This window comes from Rhipicephalus microplus, chromosome 3 (genome assembly GCF_043290135.1).
Source record: "Rhipicephalus microplus isolate Deutch F79 chromosome 3, USDA_Rmic, whole genome shotgun sequence".
Taxonomy (NCBI): domain Eukaryota; kingdom Metazoa; phylum Arthropoda; class Arachnida; order Ixodida; family Ixodidae; genus Rhipicephalus; species Rhipicephalus microplus.
Genome location: NC_134702.1, coordinates 163,857,518 through 163,881,652, shown reverse-complemented (window position 1 = coordinate 163,881,652; position 24,135 = coordinate 163,857,518). Strand labels below are relative to the sequence as shown.

The 24,135-nt window shown below is 43.4% G+C and overlaps 1 protein-coding gene across 13 annotated transcripts in view; it reads right to left on the bottom strand.

The window, feature by feature from the left end:
- Positions 1–687: 687 nt before the first annotated feature.
- Positions 688–24,135, bottom strand: part of LOC119170545 (monocarboxylate transporter 12) — a 54,997-nt gene continuing 31,549 nt past the window's right edge. For 12 of the 13 annotated variants that reach the window (XM_075890424.1, XM_075890422.1, XM_075890426.1 and 9 more), the window contains 5 exons: positions 16,325–16,425; positions 7,786–8,093; positions 5,573–5,716; positions 2,257–3,246; positions 688–945 (listed from right to left, as the gene is read on the bottom strand). In XM_075890424.1, the coding sequence (XP_075746539.1) occupies positions 776–945; positions 2,257–3,246; positions 5,573–5,716; positions 7,786–8,093; positions 16,325–16,425 (1,713 nt within the window). In that variant the 3' untranslated portion in view covers positions 688–775. Of the gene's footprint in view, positions 946–2,256; positions 3,247–5,572; positions 5,717–7,785; positions 8,094–16,324; positions 16,426–21,767; positions 21,895–24,135 lie in introns of all 13 variants that reach the window. The other variant, XM_075890432.1, reaches the window with a different exon arrangement.

Sequence of the window (24,135 nt, the reverse complement as noted above, 5' to 3'; positions counted from 1 at the left end):
GGCTTGAGTGAATATTAGCTTTTTTGTTATGAAGCAAAAATAGCTTTTCTTTTTTTTTTTTGCAGATGAACAAACTAAGCACCTTTGATAGCCTGGTCATGCCTAGCAGTTGGAACTCTGTGGCCGAGGTCTATGCCATGCTCTTGAATTTTCTGTCGTACCAGTTCTACAATTTCTTTTACCACTGACACTGATTCAATTGCGTGCGCGACATTTGTTCTCCTTTGTGTGTATCATTTGATTGTCTCTGTGTGCTTAGCCGTATACGTTATAATGAACTTGATAATTGCCCGTTGTCAGAGTATAGACATTTAGGACACTGGCTCATACCATCGTCGGCACGCAACAATTTGAGTGTGTTGTTGAGTTTCTTGTGGACAACTGGTCATATAGACAGACATTGATTGGTGTGCTTTGTGGCGTTATTGTTCTCTTTTTTTTCTTTGTTTAATTTCTTCTAACATCTCTTTTTCATTATTTACTCCCCTCACTCTCTTCCCCAGCAAAGGCTGTCAGCGCAGCTAACCTCCCTGCCCTTTAATTTTTCTTTTCACTCTCCTCCTTATTTCTAGTGTAAATAGCGGGAATATGTTTCGCAGACAGACAAGAGTCAGGTGCGAACGTGCCTTTTCTACACTGTTTCGCATTGGATACACTAAATAAACGACTTCACATGAAACAAGGCCATTGGTCGGCGCTTAATTTTTTTTACTCTGCGTATGGTAACCTTGCGTATATTTTCGCACAAGTATATTGTTCTCGATCGCTGTACTCTTCACATATGCAATGTGCACGGCATGTTTCTTGCGATGTCAAGTTCCCAATTGCGAACTTTCTTCCTTTCAAACCATGACACCATCATCCAAAGCAAGCCGATAAAGATACACAGGCTTCCCAAAAGCCAGAACATTGCATTGTACGAGCCAAGATTGTCTCTGAAGAAACCTGCAACAACAAAAATAAACAATTTTTATTCCTCGCGTACAGACACGACAATTTTTTATTTAGAGGCAGGGTGCACTGGAATGTGATCATACAATGCGGAGTAATCAACCACCTCGATGGCGCACAATTATTAGTACCTGGCTTTCTGGCCTTGCAAATTCTGGCAATAAAACAAAATAGGTCGCGTATGATAGAGCCAACGCCCAGGATACCTCGTAGTTTCCTGCCATGCAAAGCAATTATGAAATCCAATACATGCGAACTAGCAGAAATGCTGCCATAAAGTAAGGGAGATCTAAGAATGACTACATAACTACCGACTACTGCAAAACATGATAATTGCTGTTTCCCTGTCGGAAGTTGCCTCCACAACTTACTTAAGGTGTTATAGGGTTAGCTGTTAGGTTAGTCGGTTACATAATAGATGGGGTCAGTTAACAGATCAGCGAAGAGTTTAGTTGCACGAAGAGGATAGATGAATGAAGAGGCCAATATGTAACGAACAGGTCAGCTTATAGATGAAGACATATTCAACTGTATAGAAATGCATGTATTAACGGAGTCTTCTGCGGTCGCGTAAGACTACCTGAAAGCGAAAGCCTCTGCCCTTCCCTCCTTTTTAAAATGTTTTCTGCACCTAACATGGCATTGCGCCACCTCCAAGCTCAGAAGCATTACAAGCTTTCTGAACCTTAGCTGGTTTTGCCTTGTCGTGTAGGTTGGAGACCCCATTAGATGGGCACAGTCAGATCATATGAAGGAAAGAACAGGACTCATGGGATGGCCTACTGCACATCGCGGAGATTTCCTGCTACGTTCATTTTTGTGTTCATTCTTTGTCTCCTTTATTAATAGTTCTTTTTTTCAAGCAGTCGTCTTGCAAGTTTTTTCTTCATGAATGATTTTAAGGCGCCTCTCTTTCTTGGCAGCAGTTGAGAGACTTCTAGATTTCTAGTCCTAACTTCTCGTAACACACCGATTAATCGACTTGCACGCAGCAAATGTACGAATTGTCTGTAGTGTACACAATTCTTTTACGCTGAATATACAAGTGCGAGAAGCAGCAGCGGACCTCTTCAAGGAATCTAAATTGTCGGCTTTCAAAAGAAGTAGGCATGTGAATAATTATACAACATCATGCAGGACACAAATAAGCGTGACGGTGCATCAGAATGTTGTAGTATGTTTTAGAACTCGGGCAACATTTCCGTCATTGTTTAAACCGAGTTACTGTGACTACGGCACAAAATTGCATCGCACGTGAAAGTAAATATTCTCAGTACTTTCTGTTAACGAAAGTGGAGTTCTCACCTACGAGCGGAGGCTTCCCCATAAGCAGTGGTCCACAGATGGCGCCCATAATGCTGTACCCCACGGCCAGCCGCTCGAGGCCCAAATAGTCCGCCATCAGAACGCTGTGCATTGTCATTCCGCACCCCATGAACATGGCGATGCACAGCGACGCGCCAACCAATGCTCCGTAACTGTTGGTGAAAGGCAGCGACACTACAGTCGCTCCCAAAAAGAGGTAGTTTATCACCATAAGGTTTGTACGGCGCACGTACTTTCGATCGGCCAGCAGTGGCAAGAAGACCCTGCCCACAAGGTCCGTGATTGAGTAGTAGGGTATGAGGGCCACAGCATCACGCATGCTCACGCCTTTGTCCAAAGCAAGGTCGACTATTGTGGAGAAGAAGATATCGACGTTGTAACTGAGTACTAGCCAGGTCACCAAGAGCGCGTAAAACATGCTCTGCCTGAGCACTTCGCGGACACTATGCAGCACAGCCTGAGAGGTTGACACCACCCCTGTCGTGAGGTCTCCTTCACATTGAGCAGTGAGAAGCGATGGTCTGGTTACTTGTGCCGGACGTAGTGCTCCAACTTCACCGCCCAAAAACGATGATAGGTCTGGTTTATTGGAAAGCCGAGGCTCCATTGTAAAGGCTGGACACGATGCTCGACGTAGCTTCGACGGGCGTCGGGTTGCCAGTTTATTAGTTGGGAATGCCGGTAGACTTGCTACTGTTGGGCGCCTCTTTTCAAGCCTCTCGGTGGATACCCAAGTGGGTTCATGAAGCGCGAGGCTCAAGGCGAACATGTGCATAAGAATGGCACCAAAAATCAGCAGGCTCCCACGGAAGCCGTACGTGTTCCGTAGAAAGAGCAGTAGCTGAGGGTAGAAAAAGGCGCCCGCTGTGGAACCGGCAAACATGATGCCGTGGGCGGTGCCTCGATACCGCTTGAAATACATACTTATGATGACTTGCAGCATGGTCGCAACGACTCCTACACCGAAGCCTGGATGTAGTAGGAAAGCATATATCAAGGGATGGTATTGAAAAAGAGGATGAGACTGGTATGCGCGTGACACTTACATGCGTTTACATTCAGCGCGCACAAAATTACGGAGAAGTGGGGCGCTACTTCAGCTTTTGGCACAGAAGCATGCCACCTACTTCATTATTTATGCATTAGTTAGGCTATCAGAGGAACGAAATTCGGCACAGCACATAACACGACGCACATACCCTGCTAGAGCTGACTGCACAGTCCGCATACAAGCTTCACAAAGGTGGCCGTGAAGTCCTACACTTCTGTAACAGGAGGGCAAAACGGGACACGTTCTGCCGCCTAATTTTAGGTAGGTATTAACAGATTGCTCATCAACAAGTCAGGTTGTAATTTGGTCACTTTCAACGTAGAACATGCCTGAAATATTTTTTTTTACTGCCCGATCTAGACTAACTTACCAGAATCTGAGTGCAATTCAGGCTGAAAAACCCCGTTGTTTCACTTTCTTTTCTTGTTATTGCGACAAAGACTTGCCTTTAAGGCACAACATTTTTGCGAGTATGTGTATTAAGTGTGTCCTTCATTTATAACCTATACAGCAATCAAGAAAGTTGCAACCCAACAAAGCAACAATGCTCAAATATTCCAACAAAAACACCACTATACTTTTTTATCACGTAGCAATGTTGTACACCTGAAAAAAAAATTGAAAAGCGGTGAGTTCGAAGAGCAACTCAATGTCATGGAGACGCTCATCGGGATGAGTTCTGGCCTGTTGTATTTTCGTAGTCAACAACGCTGTTGTCTAAAGTTGTCGTGTACTTACACGCTGTATGTAATGTCAAACTGATTCACGTTACAAATTTAATGATATAAATTGATGTTTACGAGATTCTGCACAATGCATTGATACCGGTAATGTAACGCAGTTTGAAGATAAAGTGAATTGATAACAACAGGGCTGGTGGTTGCATACCGCACTGATTTCTTCATTTACAACTTGCTAGATGTTGACGCCTCTTTTGAATTCTCGCGTTGAAGCAGAGGAAAGAGTGAGTAAGGAAGTGAGTGATTGTGTGAGTGAGTGAGTGAGTGAGTGAGTGAGTGAGTGAGTGAGTGAGTGAGTGAGTGAGTGAGTGAGTGAGTGAGTGAGTGAAACAACTTTGATTGGTCCACAATAGATGCGAGTAAGCTCAAACGTGGCTTAGCTAGGCCCACTTGGCGATGGTCAGATATACGATTATGAATCTGTTACGGCTCCTCCATACTCTACGATGCACTTCACGTTCACAAAAAGTTTGATTTGGCACTGATAAGGCATAGCGTCACAAGAAACTGCAATGTACGTGTGCATCTTATTCTGTAAAAGCTGATGAATACGGCTGCATCGTGCATGCTACACCAACAGTCGATCCACGTCTGTTTCAAAGGAAATGTACCAAGGAAAGTCTTTTATTAGCACTTATTTTTATATATTGCAGCCCTATCCGAACAATAACTTCATAGCAGTTATTTTCTACTTCTTTCATAGAATATAGAAAATCACAAGGTCTTAGTGTTATGGAGTTTATTTTTCTTGAAAATTCGATTGTGTTTTTGGAGTTTATTTTTCGATGGAACTTAGGCGTTTATCACAGTTCATTCCTCGTAGATATGCAATTCTCCGAATTTCTGTGTTAATAATAATTTTAATTCTAATAAAAAGGCGTTGCATTTTTGCTGAGCGTCCTGCTTTTCAACCCTTCAACTTTTCCCTTTGGTTTACACACATCCCCTTAATAGGCCCACACATCACTAAGTTAACACTGCACTGCACTATTGTGAACTACGTTTGGTGGGCAGGAGCTAGACAAGCTGCCTATTCTCTTATCTTCTTGGTCAAATATAAAGGACCTATCTGTATGCCATTCTTGCGTGTACTGCGAAATCTTAGAAGGTATATCTTAACACAAAAACAAGCAAACCAAAAATACTCTAAATTTCTCAAATGTAAAACGCACAAACACATATGCACCCTAGCGCAAATATTTGAATACAAAGCACCTACGTTAGTTAGTGTTGCAACGTTCAAGCCTGTAGTAACAGACTCAAACATGCTTTACGAGGTTACTGCCGCTGATGGGTGTTCACTGCACTTTCTATCAATGTCAGTCTTGAAAATGTTTGTGAACTTCGAAAATTTTTCAAGATTGGAGTTGACCGAGTAAATTCGATTTGTCAAAAATTTACCGGCGGGTGTTTATTGAACTTTTTCAAATTACTCCGAGATCACGCAGCCCTGTGTATACCTGAGACCACACAGGGGGCATAAGGAGCACGAACAATCACATACCATGCACAATGCCAAGACTAACGGAGATCCATGTGACGTCCGGCGCGTAAGCTGAAGCAATAACGCCGGCTGACGCCAACACAGATCCAACGGCCATCACCGGAACTGTGCTAAAATGTTCACTCAAGGGGCCAGACACTAAGCCTGCAAACAAGTGGTTATACAATGAACATGAGTAACAAGCTTTATTAAGATTAGTAAGAACCATTCCAGAAAGAAAACAGGCACACAGGGCACTCATATAACCCAGTTCTGTCTACTTTGAAAATATGAGTCCGACAATAATTACAACAAGCCTAGAAACCACCGACAGAAGCATTTAGACAGGATACTCTTTTAGTGGCTATGCTGTCTCCTACTGAAGCGAAATATATAACTTACCAATAGCTGTATTTTAATTGCCTGACATAGACCAGGGGTCGGTAACCTTCAGCACGCAAAGCAGTATTAAGTGTCCCTGGGCATGACGTCGAAACAACCCCCCTCTTTCTCATTCAGTGTAACTGCTCGAACTTCAACGCGCAGTGTGATGGCGCGTTGCTTCCTAGCAATTTGAAGTCAACCCCTTGGAATACGCTGCCTACATTTATTGTTTGGTAGCTCCCATTCCGTGTCAGCGCTTTACTATGAGACTCGATGGCCACACTGAATCGCCGTAAGATAAGGCTTGACGAATGTTTCTCGAAAGGTGACGCTTGGCCCAGTGCACACTCGACAACTGGCGAAAAGGCTGCAGCAGCTGAAGAAACGGTTCCCAGCTTTAGTTCTGCACTGCCTATATACGACTCGTGTGCCGAAAGAACTGCTCAAAACTGATCACAGCATGATACATGCACGGAAACTGTGATTATTGGCAACGACCTTGGTATTTACGTGAGCAATAAAACGCAATATCCTGAGCAATTTCCTGAGCAATAAATCGTGTGCTCACTACTGATGTACACTAAAGGGGGGTTTGGGGAGATGCAGAGTAGGCAGCTGCTTGCCTGCCTACACTCTTATGCCAGTAATCGTTTTGTTGGCAGTGTGTATGGCTGTAATCCGACTTTCTGCTTACCGGCCACACGTTCGGCCAATTAAACGGTTTTCTTTCTACAAGTCATCTCCACCTATGTCAGCGTCATGACCCCGTCACAATATACATATGTGGGACATGAGGATGACGCCGACAATCTGCCGAGAATGCCCATATCGTCACTACCGTAATGACACTACAAAGATGTTTGAGCGTGGGATTCAAGTATAGAATGTCATAGCTTAACTGGCCTTTGTGAATGGCCAGCATGGCTTGGGATCTCGGTGTATGTCTCTATTGCGCAACCGCTCTTGCATTAAGCATTTACGATATTTCGAAAGGCCGCACAGTCGTTCGTTTTTTTACAGCAAGTTGGAGACTCTCTCCATTTTGCTGTAAGAAAACGAACGACTGTGCGGCCTTTCGAACTATCATGATTGCCTACTGCAACTGCAGTGGCGGAGTGCACACTACACCTGAATTCTTCTTTTTGCGAATCAGCGAAGGGCCCACAATGCGTCCGTCAGGCAACACTTGTGTAACAGTGGTTCATTGAATACGAAATTGCGCACCCCACAATTTCTATTTTTTTTTTTGCGCGTGCGCTTTTTTTCTCGCTTCCCTTATCACCTTTTTTTCCCCATTCTGTCTCGCCTTATTGGGGGGCAGCAAACCGGATGCTACAGTTCTGGGTAACTTCCCTGAAATTATTATTTGCAGCTGATAGTAATTACCTACGACAAAGTGCTTCAAATAGGTTGGCCTTTAAAACGCTCATTATTCAAATTGCGTATTTTGACGTGTGACGTCATTCTATACTTCTGCGACGCTATGTTAAGGAATGACATTCCCCTACATGACATTGACATAAGAAGATGTAGAAAATGGGATTAGGGACATTGGAATCAGTAGAGACATAAGAACATCGCTGGTTTAAACGTCATTGATAATTATGTGTTCTTTTGAATCCCTCTGCGTGTGTCGCTATTTCTTCGTACGTAAGTTTTCATTAAATGTGAAAGGAGCCCTCAACCATTGCTTTCAGGTGTGCCTGTTACAGAATGTTGCTTTTCTGTTATGTCTGTTTTGTTGTGTCTAGAGCCACAATCACTTTGTCTATGGAGGGAGTCCGCGCAGCAGCTAAGAATGCGCCACACGTTTGGTATTCCTATCACCCTACCAATCTAGACGTGCTTACCCCCGAAGTCGTTCACGGAGGTGACCAGGTTTACCGGCCATGAGGCCAGGCCACGATCAACGTTCATCTGTTCTATGATTCCCACGTAGAGAAACCCAGAACATCGGCTGGTTGCGGACTCCATGGTCGTCATCAGGAAGGCAAGCACGACGACCCACCAGCACTTATCTATGCCTGCCGCTTCACCACTTTTCTTCTGCCTTGCGAGTGCACTTGCATCTGGACAACTGCACTCCACGAAGCTCAGCCGCGGTGCCTTGCAGAAGCCTTCGCCCGTAGCTTCGTGTGGTTCTTCGTAGAGATCAACCCTGGCAGTTGAAGAACAAACAAATAAGTTGGTGATAGCTATAATGAATGAATAGATGAACGAATGAAAAAATTCCACCTTCCTTTTAAAGAATATGACGGCTCTGGGCTGAACTTTGGGAACCGGTATGGAAGAGATTGTTGGGTGTTCAGTGTAAATTAACTCGTGTTCATCCGTTTTCAGTAGAGGTACCATAGCGTCATTCTCGCACGAGATGGTTGAACTCTTCTACGCAATTCGAAACAGGTCCATTATCCTAGCAAAGGCCACAAGTGTTTTTTTTTTGCTTCATCAATATTTAGAGTAGTGTAAATGAGTGTTCGTGCAATAACACGAACAACAAGCAGCAGAACTGCTCCCAATTCATGGACCCTGCGATACTTTTTACAGTAACTGTCTGAAGGCTTCATTAAAAAGATTATTGCCTCACGAATCAAGCCCCGCGAATTTTTTTGAATAGGTGATTTAAGAGCAGAGTTCCAGAAATTTGTTGCAAGTTATATTTACCTCCCCTCTCCTCTCTTCTAGCTACTTGGAAGCTAATAAGAAAGGCGTGGCAGTGGGAAAAAAATAAGTCATGAGCAATTCATGACTTCCAGTTTTTTTTTTTTTTTTTGAACGAGCGTCTTTCAGTGTGATTGCGAGCGAGCGTGCGAACAAGTGACAGCCTCCCGAAGCGGCCGTGAGACTCGCGATGCACAAATCAGCCAGTGCTCGTGAGGTTGGGTATACGGCGTACTCATTTGGGTATGTGTTGTCATCTGTATAAAAAGAGAGAACGATTTCTAGCCGATTTAGAGAATCCTAACGTAAACTTCAGACCACGTGTTGTACTCTAACGCCTGGCTTTAGTGTTATCGTTGTTCTCGACTACTTATCGGCTGTGTTTTCTTATCGCGCTTAAATAGTGTTCGACAGTCCCATTAGGTAGCGCAATATTCGGTGGTGATTTCGAAATGTATATCACACATGCGACCTTAGCATTGGGTCACATGCCGGCAAATGAAGCTAAGTTTAAACAGGATGTTTCAGTTAAAATCCTGAAGCAATAAAAAGTTACACATGAGTGCTACGCGTATACGCTCAGTTAAGCTTTGTTTAAGGTCATATAGGTCATGTCAGAATATTTCCTTGACGCGCCAAAACCGGCAATTAAGAAAAAGTGCTTGATGAGCTTTTTAAATACATAGTTTAGGAAAAATTATCAACACAAAGCTTGTAGTGCATAACCAGATAGTTAGAATTTTCAATATGCAGTAAGATAACTATGCTGCCAATTTTTTCCCACCTTTTTTGAAAGTACGCACGATTCCTGAAATTTCCTGGTGATTGCCGTCAAAATCGTGGTGTTTTTCGCGCCCTCAGTCATCCTCATAAGCCTCACTGCATCCAATGCAGGGCACAGGCCTCTCCCATGATCCGCCAATCAAATCAGTCTCGTGCTTCTCCTGCCGCATTATTCCATCGAACTTTTTCATCTTATAGGCCCACCTATCTTTCTGTCTCTCCCTCGCGCGTTAGCCTTGTCTGGCAATCCAGACAGCTATTCTTAATGACCAGCGATTGTCCTGCTCACACGATACAACCCCAGCCCATGTCCATTTTTTCATCTTGATTTCAACTACGAAATCCTTAACCGCGGTTTGTTCCCTGATGCACACTGCTCTATTCCTGTCTCTAAAGGCTAAACCTATATTTTTGTTTCCACCATTCGCTGCGTCATCCGCACTTTAATCTGAACCGTTTTTGTAAACAAGCCTTCAGTTTTCTGCTCCATAGGTAAGTTCCGGCATGATGCAGCAGTTATAGACCTTCCTCTTGAGAATGAGTGGTAGATTACTATTCATGCTTTGAGAATATGCTTGCTGAATGTGATCCACTCAATTCCTATTATTCTAGCTATTTCGCTCTGATTATTCAGCTCCGCGGTTACTACCTTTACTAAGTAGACATATTCTTTTACAAGTTTAAACGTCTGTCTACCTATCACAAAGCGCTGTTTTCTGCCGAAGCTGTTGCACAACACTTTAGTTTTATGCATAATATTTTCAAACCTGCTCCTGTGCTTTCTATGCCCAGCTCAGTAAATATGAGCTGTAATTTTTCCCTTGAGCAACTCATCAAGGCAATGCTGTAGCAAATCGCAGGTTACTAAGATACTCTGAATTGCCTCTTATTCCTAACTCTTCTGTATCTATGGTCCTGAACGCCTCCTGTAAACAAGTTTTGTAGCATTCCTGTAGCATGAACACCTCTTGTAGCATTTGAGAGATCGTGTCTGTTCGCCTTACGCCCTTTTTACTCTTCTTCATGCCCTCAAATGTAAGTGCAAAAATTTATCCAAGACTGCCCACACACGAAGGTCTCTTGAACAGGCTATCGGTGACTACTATTGTACTGTTGTTGGGTATATTGAGTGGGATGACCAAGATCAGGCCGGTGATGAAAGCAGGACTTACATTTAGGAAACTTGAAAAAGTAATTTACAATCAGAGAAAACGTTTACTGGTCCTCGTTGATCCAGCGCCCGCCATCTCGGCTTTCTCGGGCCCCTCTCGTCTGTTGTTGTTAGTGGTTCATGAGGAAAGAAAGAAGGCACCTAATTTCTGTCTGCCTACAGGCGACACGGCGCAGTGCCTCTCGTCTGTCGCCTCCTTCGTCCTTTTTACCCCCGTCGTTCCCACCTTTCTCTCTCTCTCCCTCGGTACATGGTCCATTTTCACGAAAGGCAGGGGCCGCTTGCAGTAAGAGGAGGAATCAAGGAGTGTGAACCATCCACATTGAGCCCGACTCCCCCTCAGCTCGAAGGCATGGTTGCTCAGTTCTGTTAAGTCGACCCATCCGCTTCCAGAAACAGCGTCGACTCTTCCGCTTCCCGAAACAGCCGCCGCATTCCGCGGGGCTTAGTTGTGGCGCCAGCGTGCCCGTCTAGCGACACCATGGTGGGCTTCTAGCAACAGTCGCCGCATTCGCGGAACCGAGTTGTGGCGACAGCACGCCCGTCTCGAACACGTCACTGGCAGCTGGACGCAACACTATGTACACCGATTAAATAAAAACGAAAGAAAAAATAACTTTGACAAATAACAGTGGCAGTGTACGAATAGGATGCGAGATTGTAAGCATTCTTGCACGCAGGGTCGGCATTTTTTGTTCTTTTCCGGCCAGTGATAAACATGTCACCCTCTCCACCTCCGTCATGTTTATTTTTAGCCAGGAAATTAAAGAAAAAAACGTTGGCCGCCCATCTGTGTCTTTCACTGCTAAATGTCTTCGAAAGGTGGTTTCCTTTTCCCAGTTTGGAGTATCATCTGTAAAAGTTCATCTGTAAAACTAGTTCATCTGTAGACTACCATCTGTAAAAGTTCATCAATGGGTGTAGAAACAATAACCTGTTGGTCCACGACAGGGGGTGCCAGGAATGCAACTAACTGTGCTACGGTCACATGCTGAATTGGCTTTACAAACGTGCATTATATAGGGTAAGGTAGGGGGGTAAATCATACGCGGGGCCAAACGCGACATTCTGACTTTGGCGGCCCCAGTAGCTAATACAAAAACATTTATTTGTTTGCTTTCTCCATCGATAAGTGCTGGTGCTTCCTTACCTTTTCATCTGTAAAAGTTGACGATCACTCACAGTAATCGCGCGAGGAAAATTACGCGGCTGGGAACAGTGTCTTCGTCACTCGTCAAAAGTGGGCAAAATTCTGCTTGGCCTAGTTTCTGATCCCTGCATGGAGCTACTGCTGCGTCAGTAAACTACGTAAATATTTGTGAGCGTACTTCAAACCACAAACTAGATAACACGAAAAGTTCTGTTCGTTTGGTGACCATGAACAAAGGAGGTTTTTTTTGTATTTCTGGCATATGAGAGAGGCAAAACAACAAAAATGCGTTCAATTTCTTTAGAGAGTGTCGTAATACTCAAACCAATAACTTACACTAAATATATATAATATTTATTTCATTAGGAGTGTTTTATCGTACAAGAGAGTGCCATATACAGCTTCCCCGAAAGAAAACAACATTAAAAAAGTCACAGCTTTGCTGCAAAGGCAAATCTATGGACGCGATATCAACAAATTGATGCGCACAATAGAAAGGACATCAAAACGTGTCCCACGTTTCTCACGCACAAATGACGCACAAAACATGCTCATAGTTACAGATGCACCCGAATAATCGTCTCATTCGTTACATTGCTGTGTCTGAGAAGCGCGAGCTTTTCGCAAAGACGGCAATGAGTGCAGTGACCTTTGTGTACCCGTTAACTACCTCAGAATCGTTCCAGGTAAAGCCCGAGGCCAGCTAAGACGTACGACCTTCTCCTCCTTCCCACAGCGTGATAAGGGCGCACGAGGGAGCATCGCTACCCTCCTCAAAACGGTAACGTACGCTCAGATAAAAGAGCACGCGCCGCTGGGCTACGTGGCCACGCGCTCTCATTGCGCAATCTTGCTGGTAATGCTGAAAACACGATGGTTCCTCCCGACATGCCCATAAGCAGTGGTAAGGGGTAGATATTAATAGCTTGCCGTTTGAATGGGTATGGACGTGTTCCTCGGTGGTTCAGTGGCCAACGCCTCGCTCCCGCGATTGATGGGATCCCATTTCGCTTCCGCGCCGGTCTTTTTCGGTTTTTTTTTCTTTCTTGCGGATTTATGTATAAAGATACGTATACATATATGGTGAGTGACAGCAACGCCAACTCCGACGTGAACGTCGACACCAACGTCAGCGGCAAAGTCCAGCCGAGAGTGTCCATATAATTGCTATCAGATTAAAGACACTGATTGCCGTTCAGGACACAACTCCCTGCATTCGCGTTGCATCTAGTTGCTTTTTCATGTTCTCAAAGATGGTCTCACTAGGCACATAAAAATGGTGGAGCCTCTAGGTTAGGATGTTAACATCATCATCATCATCATCAGCCTGTCTACGTCCACTGCAGGACGAAGGCCTCTCCCATGTTCCGCCAGTTAACCCGGTCCTGTGCCTGCTGCTGCCAATTTCTACCCGCAAACTTCTTAATCTCATCTGCCCACCTAACCTTCTGTCTCCCCCTAACCCGTTTGCCTTCTCTGGGAATCCAGTCAGTTACCCTTAACGACCAGCGGTTATCCTGTCTACGCGCTACATGCCCGGCCCATGTCCATTTCTTCTTCTTGATTTCAGCTATGACATCTTTAAACCCCGTTTGTTCCCTAATCCACTCTGCTCTCTTCTTGTCTCTTAAGGTTACACCTACCATTTTTCTTTCCATTGCTCGCTGCGTCGTCCTCAATTTAAGCTGAACCTTCTTTGTAAGTCTCCAGATTTCTGCTCCGTAGCTAAGTACCGGCAAGATACAGCTGTTATATACCTTCCTCTTGAGGGATAGTGGCAATCTACCTGTCATTATTTGAGTGTGCTTGCCAAATGTGCTCCACCCCATTCTTATTCTTCTAGTCACTTCAATCTCGTGGTTCGGCTCCGCAGTTATTACCTGCCCTAAGTAGACATAGTCTTTTACAACTTGAAGTGCACTATTACCTATCTCGAAGCGCTGCTCTTTTACCGAGGTTGTTGTACAATACTTTCGTTTTCTGCAGATTCATTTTAAGACCCACTTTTCTGCTCTCCTTGTCTAACTCCGTAATCATGAGTTGCAATTCGTCCCCTGAGTTACTCAGCAATGCAATGTCATCGGAGAAGCGCAGGTTACTAAGGTACTCTCCATTAACTCTTATCCCTAACTGTTCCCATTCTAGGCTTCTGAAAACCTCCTGTAAGCACACGGTAAATAGCATTGGGGAGATTGTGTCCCCCTGCCTTACACCCTTCTTGATTGGTATTCTTTTGCTTTCTTTATGAAGCACTATGGTAGCAGTTGATCCCCTGTAGATTTCTTCCAGGATGTTTATATACGCTTTATCGACGCCCTGATTCCGCAGTGTCTGCATGACGTTAACAAACACGTCTTAAATTGAGTTTCAACGACGTTTCTGCAATGCCCTAACTGAAAAAAAAGGAGCGCTAGAAATCACCAGTGCAGCGCAGCTTTATATTCGGTGCCTCAAAAAGCCCGGAGGACGAAGTTGAAAGCCACGAAACGCCTGAGTAGTACTGCTATAAAAGAGCAACAAGAGGGAAGAAAATACGTGAGAACATACGTGTCCTCAAATTATTGAATAATTCAAATGGGTGCAAACGTTCAACAAAATACAACATTAGCACAAAGAAAGACTGGGGATGTTTGATCTCCAAAGAGTTTTGGAACAACGCAAAATCATGTTCTGCCTAGATTCAATGCGTAGATTTCAAGGACTGGGCTCTCTAAGAATGCGTAAGGAACCAAAAAGTGAATTTCAAGTTTTTTCACTGAAACAAAACTGAAGTAATAAATTTTTTGGTCACATTGTCTCGATTTTTCCTGTAGGTTAGGACAAAACAAGGCAGGTGGAACGTTTCTTTTTTTATTTCTTAGAAAATATAGTATTGAATGGTGGCAACACGACAATATTTATGTACCACAAGCCTGGTACCCAAAGAAAAATCTATGCATTGATGTTCCATTGTAAGAAGCGGAATAAAAATATTATTCACTATTTCGAAATTTTTTTGCATTTTCTCCCACCCTACCCTATATATTGCACTGTCGTCCCTCAGTGCCCACGGTTGATGGTGGTGTTGCCGTTTTGAAGCTGTGAAGTTAATTATTACATGACAATTGTGGCCTCTGCGATTGGCTCAGCGACGAGCGCTTGCCTCACCTGGCTGCAACAACGCTGCCAAAACACCGCTCAAGATTGCTTCTAGAAAGCTTGCGGCCGGGCGAGGGGTAGGCACGACATGCGTTGAGTCTTTAGTTTTTCAGAGGTGCCTAACATGCCACGAGATAGAGACATTAACTAAAGTTCTGCGTCCAGTGAGTGATGCTCTTCTGGCTTGTTTACCACCTATTGCGATTATGCTTTTACCCGCTTAACTACTACGCCTACCACAATGATACGCTTAGTCATTGATTATGGACATCAGTCGTCAGTATCGATATGAGCCACCAAGCCTTCACGTTAGTGCATCCACACTTAACACAAAAGACAGGGCGCAGCTCTCTTATGTCAATGTGTAGTAAATATTCAACTTCTTTTTAAGTATACGTATTTTGTGTTATACCGATTGCAATGATGGAGGTATCAACCACGTAATTTGGTATGTTTCTTCGTATTTTAGAAAACTATCGTGTGAGCTAACTGCGATTGCAAGAGTACATAATGCGTGAGTGCTTCTGTAATATATGTTAGTTTGAAGTCAGCTTCCGTCAAGTGTAACTTGTGCTTTCTGTTTCTGTGTCTTCCGCTATTGTCCAAACTTATGGTTTATTCCCTTACTGCCGAACTTAAGTAATGTCTCCAACACCTATTAACATGCTACTAAATGCTGAGTAATATCACCGAGAATAACATTGAACTTGAACACAACGTACTTTCTCGGCTTTTTTTGCAGTGAAAAGTACTCACGGCTATATGGCCTCGAGGGTCAAAGAACGGTATTGTTTATAGTGGTGAACACTCTATCACGTTACGCCAAGTCTTAACCAAAAGATGTGTTTCAGAAATCTGTAGCAAAGGAAAATTGTGGTATGCAAAATCTTTTGGAGAAAACTCTTTTTGGAAGACCATAAGGAGTCTTCAGAGTGTCTGTGAATAAACCATTGGGTCCGTTCAAGACGACCATAGACGGCTGCGTGATGGGCAGTCATTTCTTGAAGCCCTGATACGATTGATTGAAGAATATGTGGAGTTTAACGTCCCAAAACCTCCATATGTTTATGAGAGACGCCATAGTGGAGGGCTGCGGAAATTTCGACCACCTGGGCTTATTTAACGGGCACCCAGATCTGAGCACACGGGTCTACATTATTTTCACCTCAATCGGAAATGCAGCCACCGCAGCCGGGATTCGATCCCGCGACCTGCGGGTCTTATCCTTATCCACTAGTACCTTATCCACTAGACCACCGCGGCGGGGTCTAGCCAGCCGTGATGTGGTCTAGCAAGCCCTGCATGTTTTTTGTTTTTGTTTTTTTTTTGGTTACGAAGAAGAAAATCTTTTATTTCTCCTCCGTGTAAACATCTTCACTTAAAGACTGTCACAATAATTGGACTTATTTTTAAACCTTGAATCATGTTCATAAAAATACAACACGAGCATTACAGCGCTAGTATTTTCATACGCTCGTTGTCTTACTTGACGATCCTGGGTTTACCGATGGCTGTTACGTCTTTCTTCGCATCATTTTCCATCCTTCCTTGCGAGAAATGTCCGACTGTGCCAGCGCTGTTAGAGGTCTTGGTTTTATGCAAAATAAAATCAAGTGACCAACATCTCAACGTTAGGACACTAAAAATTTTCCGACATGGTTATATGAAAGAATACAAATAAATCGCATTTGTACACTCAAGAAATTTGATGCCATTGAGTGATAAAAACTTTTCATAAAATTTGTTACTGACTGGTCTCAGAGTGACACTACCCGTAAAATTGTACTCACGCAACATGCTGTACAAAGGGAAATGTATACATTGCTCATAACGTCAAAAACAAAAAAATAAACACCACTGGATGATTTATATGTGGGGTTTAACGTCTTCAAACCACATATGATTATGAGAGACGTCGTAGTGGAGGGCTCCGGAAATTTCTACCACCTAGGGTTCTTTCGCGCGCAGTCAAATCTTAGCACAGTGGCCTACAGCAGTTTCGTCTCCATCGAAAATGCAGCCGCAGCCAGCGGGATTCGATCCCACGACGTGCAAGTCATCAGCCAAATACCTTAGCCACTAGACCACCACGGTGGGGCGAAACACCAATGGAACATGCTATACGACGAGGAGGGGAGAGCCTTAAACTTCCGCTCCACACCTAGAGAATCAGAGGGAGTACTGCAAGAACATAGAAACTGTCTTACTCTCCCCACAGTTCTTCAACTACATGGGGGAGTAGGGAAGAATTAGCCACGGGCAGAATTCGCCGCGGAACTTACTCTTTCCTTGAAGACAGAGCGAAGGAGACTGCGAATGCTCAGGTACTCAGGTGGAGTTCCCAGTGTATGCAACTCTTGCGCCCATGATGAGTGAATGGGATCTAGCTGGAGTACAATCTCGCGCCTGCATATCACCACTGATGCCGCAAATCAATATAACTCTTTTATAACGATATACCTCTTAGCTTAGACACACCAGATTTAAATTCAAAGTGTAACATTAATGGAATAACCTTTAGTGGTAACAAAAGCATGGTTTTGCAGCATTGCAAGCTGGATCGAACGCCGGATTGTAGCGTTCGTAGAATGTTTCTCGGCTAGCACTGCTGAAAGAACGTCCCAACTGTGTCTGTAACCGTCTATAGCTACAACTCCCAGGCTTGGGCATAAGTGGCTTCACCGCATTGAGCCAATATATTGGAATGCCACCTGATAATTGGGTCATTCCACGCCAAACGTTCCAGTCAATTTAGTGAGCTTCTCGAATGTATTCGAGAAAAATTCGCCTGATTTACTGCATTGAAAATAGTGAAACGTACAATATTTCCGAGATAAAATTTTTTTGGGGTCACGTGGCTTCCCGGAATGTCATTTGGGTGTCGTTTGTGAAAAAATTTATTTTATAAGTACTGCTCCGTTTAGCTATACTGAACTTGATCTACATGTTAAGTAAATGTTTTTGTGTAAGATCTTTGGAGCTGAGTAATATTTTGCAATTTTACTAGCATATAGGCCTCCAAGAAGTTAGCCAAAATGTGTTACGTTTGCATTTTTTCTATTGCAATACTGCACACGTTATGAATGTTTTAGTCAAAATTACTCCACAGACAGTACATTTTGAGGAAATAATTATTTTGGACCTTTCAAGCTGCTAGGATTCACGACAAAACTTCACGAATTTCGCAAAATTGTCATTTAGGTAGATATTGAGACGCAATTGCACGATGTGGTGGTCCTACTAAAGATCACCTTTACACTTATATCGAAAGCAAATGAGCACTTATTTTTATATGGTAAACTTTATCATTATATATTTTTAAGGAAAAAATAGTTTTGGACTTTCGCATTGATGGCAATGGGGATTTTCAGGCGGCAGCTGTGGATTGACCAAATGGAAGAATAGGCTCATTAAAGTTGAAAATTTGTTTCTTCATTAAAACAAAAAATGTAATAAAAAGACTTGCCATATAAAAAGAACGGTTTATTTGGGTTCAACTTGAGTGTAAATGTGACTTTCAATTAGACCACCACATGGTGCAAATTGTGTCTCAGTATCGTCAAAACGACAATTTCTGTGGAATTTGCTATTTTGTTTCTCGGAAGGTTCCGCAACGTGAAAGGTATAAAAATACTCTTAATTGAAATATACCTTATGTGGAGTATGGATTCACTACTGGGATATTCATACAAAGTCCAGCATTCCAATACGAAAATTGGAACACAAATTTTCTCGAAATTCTTGGAGTCGTATGTGCCAATAAAGACAGGTTCAACGAACGGCAGGGAGGTAAACCAGACGCACGTCCGGTTCTCTACTCCACACTGGGGAAGGAATGAAGGGGAAACAAGAAATACTGAAAAGTAAAAAATACACACAATCACTAGCAATCTCAGGGAGCACACGCATTTGACAGGCTGTTTGTTCTGTTGGTTGGTTGTGTTTAAGTACTGTAGTAGCACTTTAGTCGCTTTCTGCGCAGTTGAGGCCACACCCAAGGTCCCATAATATTTTGCGCTGAGAATGGTCTAGAGTCCTGCTGGTTCAAAACCATCCAGAGCTGGCATCGCTGCATGTCGTAGCAAGCGCAGCTGAACAGGACGAGTTTGATGGTCTCTACAGCTCCACGCGTGTCGCATGTATAGGCGTTTGCCATACCGATGCGAAAGAAGTACGCCTTTGTGAATGCAACACCCAACCAAAGGCGGCATAACAGTGCCGCATCGGAGCGCAAAAGTTGCCATGGTGGCTGTAGCTTCAGGGAAGTATCCAGTTCATATAATTGACACTTTAGGAAGTTGGTAGATGACCAGAACGTGCGTGTACGATCTCGAGCCATAAAGTAAAGTTGCCTTGCCGCATCAATCCTTGATAGAAGAATCGGTGCCACACGCGTTTCTTCATGGGCTGAGTGGGCTGCATTATCGGCTAATTGATTTTCAATAATAGCGATATGTCCATGCCGCCACTGATATATAATATCATGCCCCCGTGCTAGAGCTTGGTAGTGGCAATGCCTTATTTCTTGTATCAATTTCTCACTATTCCTCTTACGCATGTTAAACTGCAAGCTTTGAAGTGCTCTCTTCAAACTACAGAATATGACCCACTTTCCTGGATGCTCTTGAACGAGATATTGTAAAGCGGCTCTTATAGAAGCAAGCTCTGATGCCATAGACGTAGTCGTACGCGACTACTTATATTTTATTGTCATAACTGCAGCCGGAAAAACAGCGACTCTTGATGAGCTGCTGGACGAGACCAACCCATCAGTGTATATCTGCGATTGGTCCAACTGAAACTCATGTAATTATAGCAGTGTTGCTTGCTTCAGTGCTACTCTGGAGTGGTTGCTTTTCTTTCTAATACCCGGAATTTCTTGGCGTAGCTGTGGCTGGTCGAGACACCGAAGGGGACATGCCATTTTTGTAGCTGGCGTATATTCTGATAGAATGCTGTTTAGGTGCTTGGCTAAGGCGTGTGAAAACGTAGCACATGATCTTTCGGAGGATACATAGGCCAAGTGGTGATCGGGGACACGTCAGGCATGTCGAATATGCGCTCTGAGGCAACCAACAATGATATATGTCCGGACCAGATGGTCCTTGGCAAGCACAATTGTGGCATAGGTAGAAGCGCATTGGGGCAGTCCTAGACATATACGCAGTGCCTGTTTCTGCAAAGTCTCCAATGAATGAATATTGGATTTGTAAGCGTTCTTCAGTGCCGGCAAGCTGTAGTGCAACAGACCCAGACCTAGGGCCCCGTACAACGGTAGCATGAAGGCCCCAGAAGTTAGCCATGCTTCCTGCTCACAAGTTCCAATATATGCACGATAGATAGCAATCTCTTCTTCAAGTGTGCGCTATCCGGAAAGGCTTTTCTCAATTACCATGGCCAGGAAACGATGCATCTGTGCATATTTGACACTCTGCACACTGATGTGAACAAGGTATGGCGTCACTGGTTTGCATGTGAACGCAATCAATGCGCACTTCACTGTTGATAGAGTGAAGCCTTCTTTCAGAAGGTAGGCTGTGGTTAGGGTTGCTGCCGCCATAATCGCATGCGCTGTTGAGGGAGAGTAACTGCAGCATTTCAGAGGTAAGTGTCTTTGTCGTACATATATAGGCACACCACCTTTAGCAGAACCTCCGCCAGACTAATGAGGGCAACATTGAACAAGGTGGTGGTTAAAACACCTGCTTGAGGTACGCTACAGTAGGGGTAATGCTCAGTCGTTTTGCCCTCATCTGTTTGCACAAAAAAGCACCTGCCAGTCATATACATTTTTGTCCATTGAAAGATTAGTTCACCAATTTTCATTGCTTCGAAGGAAGGGAGGATGGCATCGTGTGCTACATTACATATGCATCCTTCCCGTCAAGAAAGAGTGCCACTGATATACGCTTCCAACTATTTTTTTGCTCAACAAATGTTGATAAGTCGAGGGCACAGTCGATGGAGGAGCGGCCCCGACGAAAGCTTGCCATGCAGGAAGGGTAGTTGGTGTATCGTTCCAAGTACTACTCCAGACGAAATAAAACCAATATTTCCATTACTTTTCCGAGGTAGCTTGCGGGGGCAATAGAGTGATGCGCTGCAAGTCCCATGGACATTTTCTTCGTTTCAGAAGTGGTATTATTCGAACTGTTTTCCACTCTAGGGGGCAACTGCTGCTGAGTCAGTAAACTGCACTCATATTACTGAGCTTGAAACACCATCTCCAAAAAACCTTTACTTAAGAGCGGTACATTTAAAATACGATTTTCGACAAACAACACTCAACTGACACTCCGGCAAGTTCAGGAGGCAGCCACGAGACCCATTTTTTTTCTGGGAAATATTCTAGCGTTTTATTCTTTTCAATGCAGTAAATCAGCACATTTTTTCGCGATTACATTTCAGACGATTTTCAAAATGGCTGTCACGTTTGGCATGGAATGATGCAATTGGAATTCAGTAATGGAAAAGGCGTCAATTGTCATGTAGATTTATGAGAAAAGATCGCCGCGCGTACACAGTACCTAATGATCATCAGATAACTACACATACTATATATATATTAGGTCATCAAATTCGCGTAATAGAGATGTCACGCCACCGAAAATAAGGTGTGGCTAGACATTATGGATGTAAATACTGGTTGGTGTACGTGTCTTTGCTCGTATCTCGAGAGGTTTATCTTCAATGTTGCTGTAGTGAGTACGATTAAGATGTCTGTGCCGATGTTTGTTCTTTATATGGGACGTAAGGTTCAAGCACTCTCTACTGGACGTTCACTGTTGCATTGCATAAAATTCTTGGTTTTTTTTTTTTGGAACGTTAGATCTAGCAGCAAAAGTGATTCTACTTTTGGGGGTAATTGCTGCTCTCTAGACTGAGCAGATTGTAAAATTTTGTGAGAGAGTAGCGTAACTCTCGCTCACAGTGATGCTATTTCAGAAGCGTTGCTCTATTCTGGCGAGGGAGGTTGTTCACTCTCGTTCAGCCACAGTCCTAGCACTCTGTAAAGAGAGTGTGCCTACTCTGTGCAGCAAAGACTTCCCAGCATTCCTGAAAAGAGAATGAAATACGGGACAAGCATTTACTTCCGCAATGAGAGTTGCCAGCACTCTCTTTGGGCAGTGAGGGTAGCACCTAATTTAAACTTTATTTACCATACCACAAAGATTGCTTCTAGTTTTTTTTTTGCGTGGAATCAGCAAAAAAAAAATCGGTAGATCTCACGTACTGTGTGAAACGACGATATGCGAAGCACGAATGAGGAAAGTTATTTGATGATATGCGAAGCACAACATTACGAAGCACACGTGAATTATGCCGTACATCTCTTCCATGCCATGATTATCATGTTTGCATGTGTCATTTACTTTCGGCGTCTAATGGCGTCACATGATACAAAATTCAGTATCACGTGACATGATATGTGCAGCTATCAAAATGGCCATGAGCTCGCTATCAGCATAGCATGTCGTCATGCTTTACATCACACACAAGTAATGATTATCATGTCTTGACATGTCATTTACCTTCGTCGTCTATTCACGTCATGCGATACCAAATTTGGTATATGTGGAGTCAGCGAAACGACCGCGAGCGCGCTATGAGCATAGCATGTATCCTTGTTTTACATGACACACATATCACGATTTTTATATTTGGACGTGTCATTTACCTTTGTCGTCTATTCACGTGACCTGATGCCGAATTTAGTATGCGTGGCGCTAATGAAACGGCTACGAGCGGTCTTTGAGTATGAGTGTAGCATGTAGTCATGTTTTACTTGACACGCGTGTCATAATTATCATGTTTGAACGTGTCTTTTACCTTCACTATCCATTCACGTCCCATAATACCATATTTGGTATATGTGCAGCCAGCAAAACGACCTCCAGTGCACCATGAGCGTGGCGTGTAGTCATGACTAGTCAAAACATTAATATCATAACATGCATGTCATGATTTCCTCGTTAGGGTCTCTCACTTATGTTCGTCATGCAGTGAAGTCGTACCATACCAGTTTTGCAAATGTCATGTGAACGAAATCACCGCAAGAGCAGCAAGACCATGAAATCTAAATCATTGCATACATAATATGCATGTCATGATTTTTATGTTTTGCCTAGACAATTATGTTCTTCATACAGTCATGTTATGCCGTAGAAATTTTCTTACTGATACCATTATTAAGCCGGTCAGGAGAGCTAAAAGTCATAGGCGACTAGATAGATAGATAGATAGATAGATAGATAGATAGATAGATAGATAGATAGATAGATAGATAGATAGATAGATAGATAGATAGATAGATAGATAGATAGATAGATAGATAGATAGATAGATAGATAGATAGATAGATAGATAGATAGATAGATAGATAGATAGATAGATAGATAGATAGATAGATAGATAGATAGATAGATAGATAGATAGATAGATAGATAGATAGATAGATAGATAGATAGATAGATAGATTCAAATTCGTCGAAGTTCACTAAAAATGCTTCGCATTTAAAATACTGCCATAACCTCTACGCGCATTCAAATATATAAATATACGAAAATTTTTCTGTAACTATATGATGAAAACACTTCCATTCTTCCTCCACTCGTGTACGAAAAGCAGCTTTTTCCGAATTTGTATACGTTACGCTGCCGGCACAACTCAAGCTATCAACAAGAAAAACTTCCATCTTCTTCAGGCACCGCGTTACACAGCTTATCACGCAAGACAAGTTATACGCAAAATCGCCTCTGGACTTTGTCAAAATAGAGCGTAAGTGTTCGCTACTGTTCTCTCGTCCTGTCTACGGGTATACCAATGTGCTTGCTACCATTCTGAGGAACACAATCATCGAGCTTATGAAGCAGAAAGTGCTGTTCAAGACAGAAATAATAAGTGAGAGCATGATGAGATGACGAACAGCCCAGTGGTGCGCTCATTGTTCCCCGCAACTTCCAGTGTCATGTGTCATGCCCTTCAATTAGCAGCGCCTCTCGTGCGTTGCGGCCTTCCCTGATGACCATTGCCCAGAGATATCGGCATGGCATTGTTTTAATGTTTTTATCGCTATGATCATGCTGTTGTACGTTTAGTCATTCATGTGACTCAGGAATATTAAGAAACACCCTTAAAAAATACCGCACGTGGTGCATTTAGCCCAGCAGAAGCAACACTCGGTTGCTGTCGCGTACGTGGTAGTGCTCGGCACGTTTTGTGTATAGTAATGTGTACTGCACGCAGCACAATTAGACCTTTTGTGGCACATACTGTACTGAGGGATATGGGCCAAA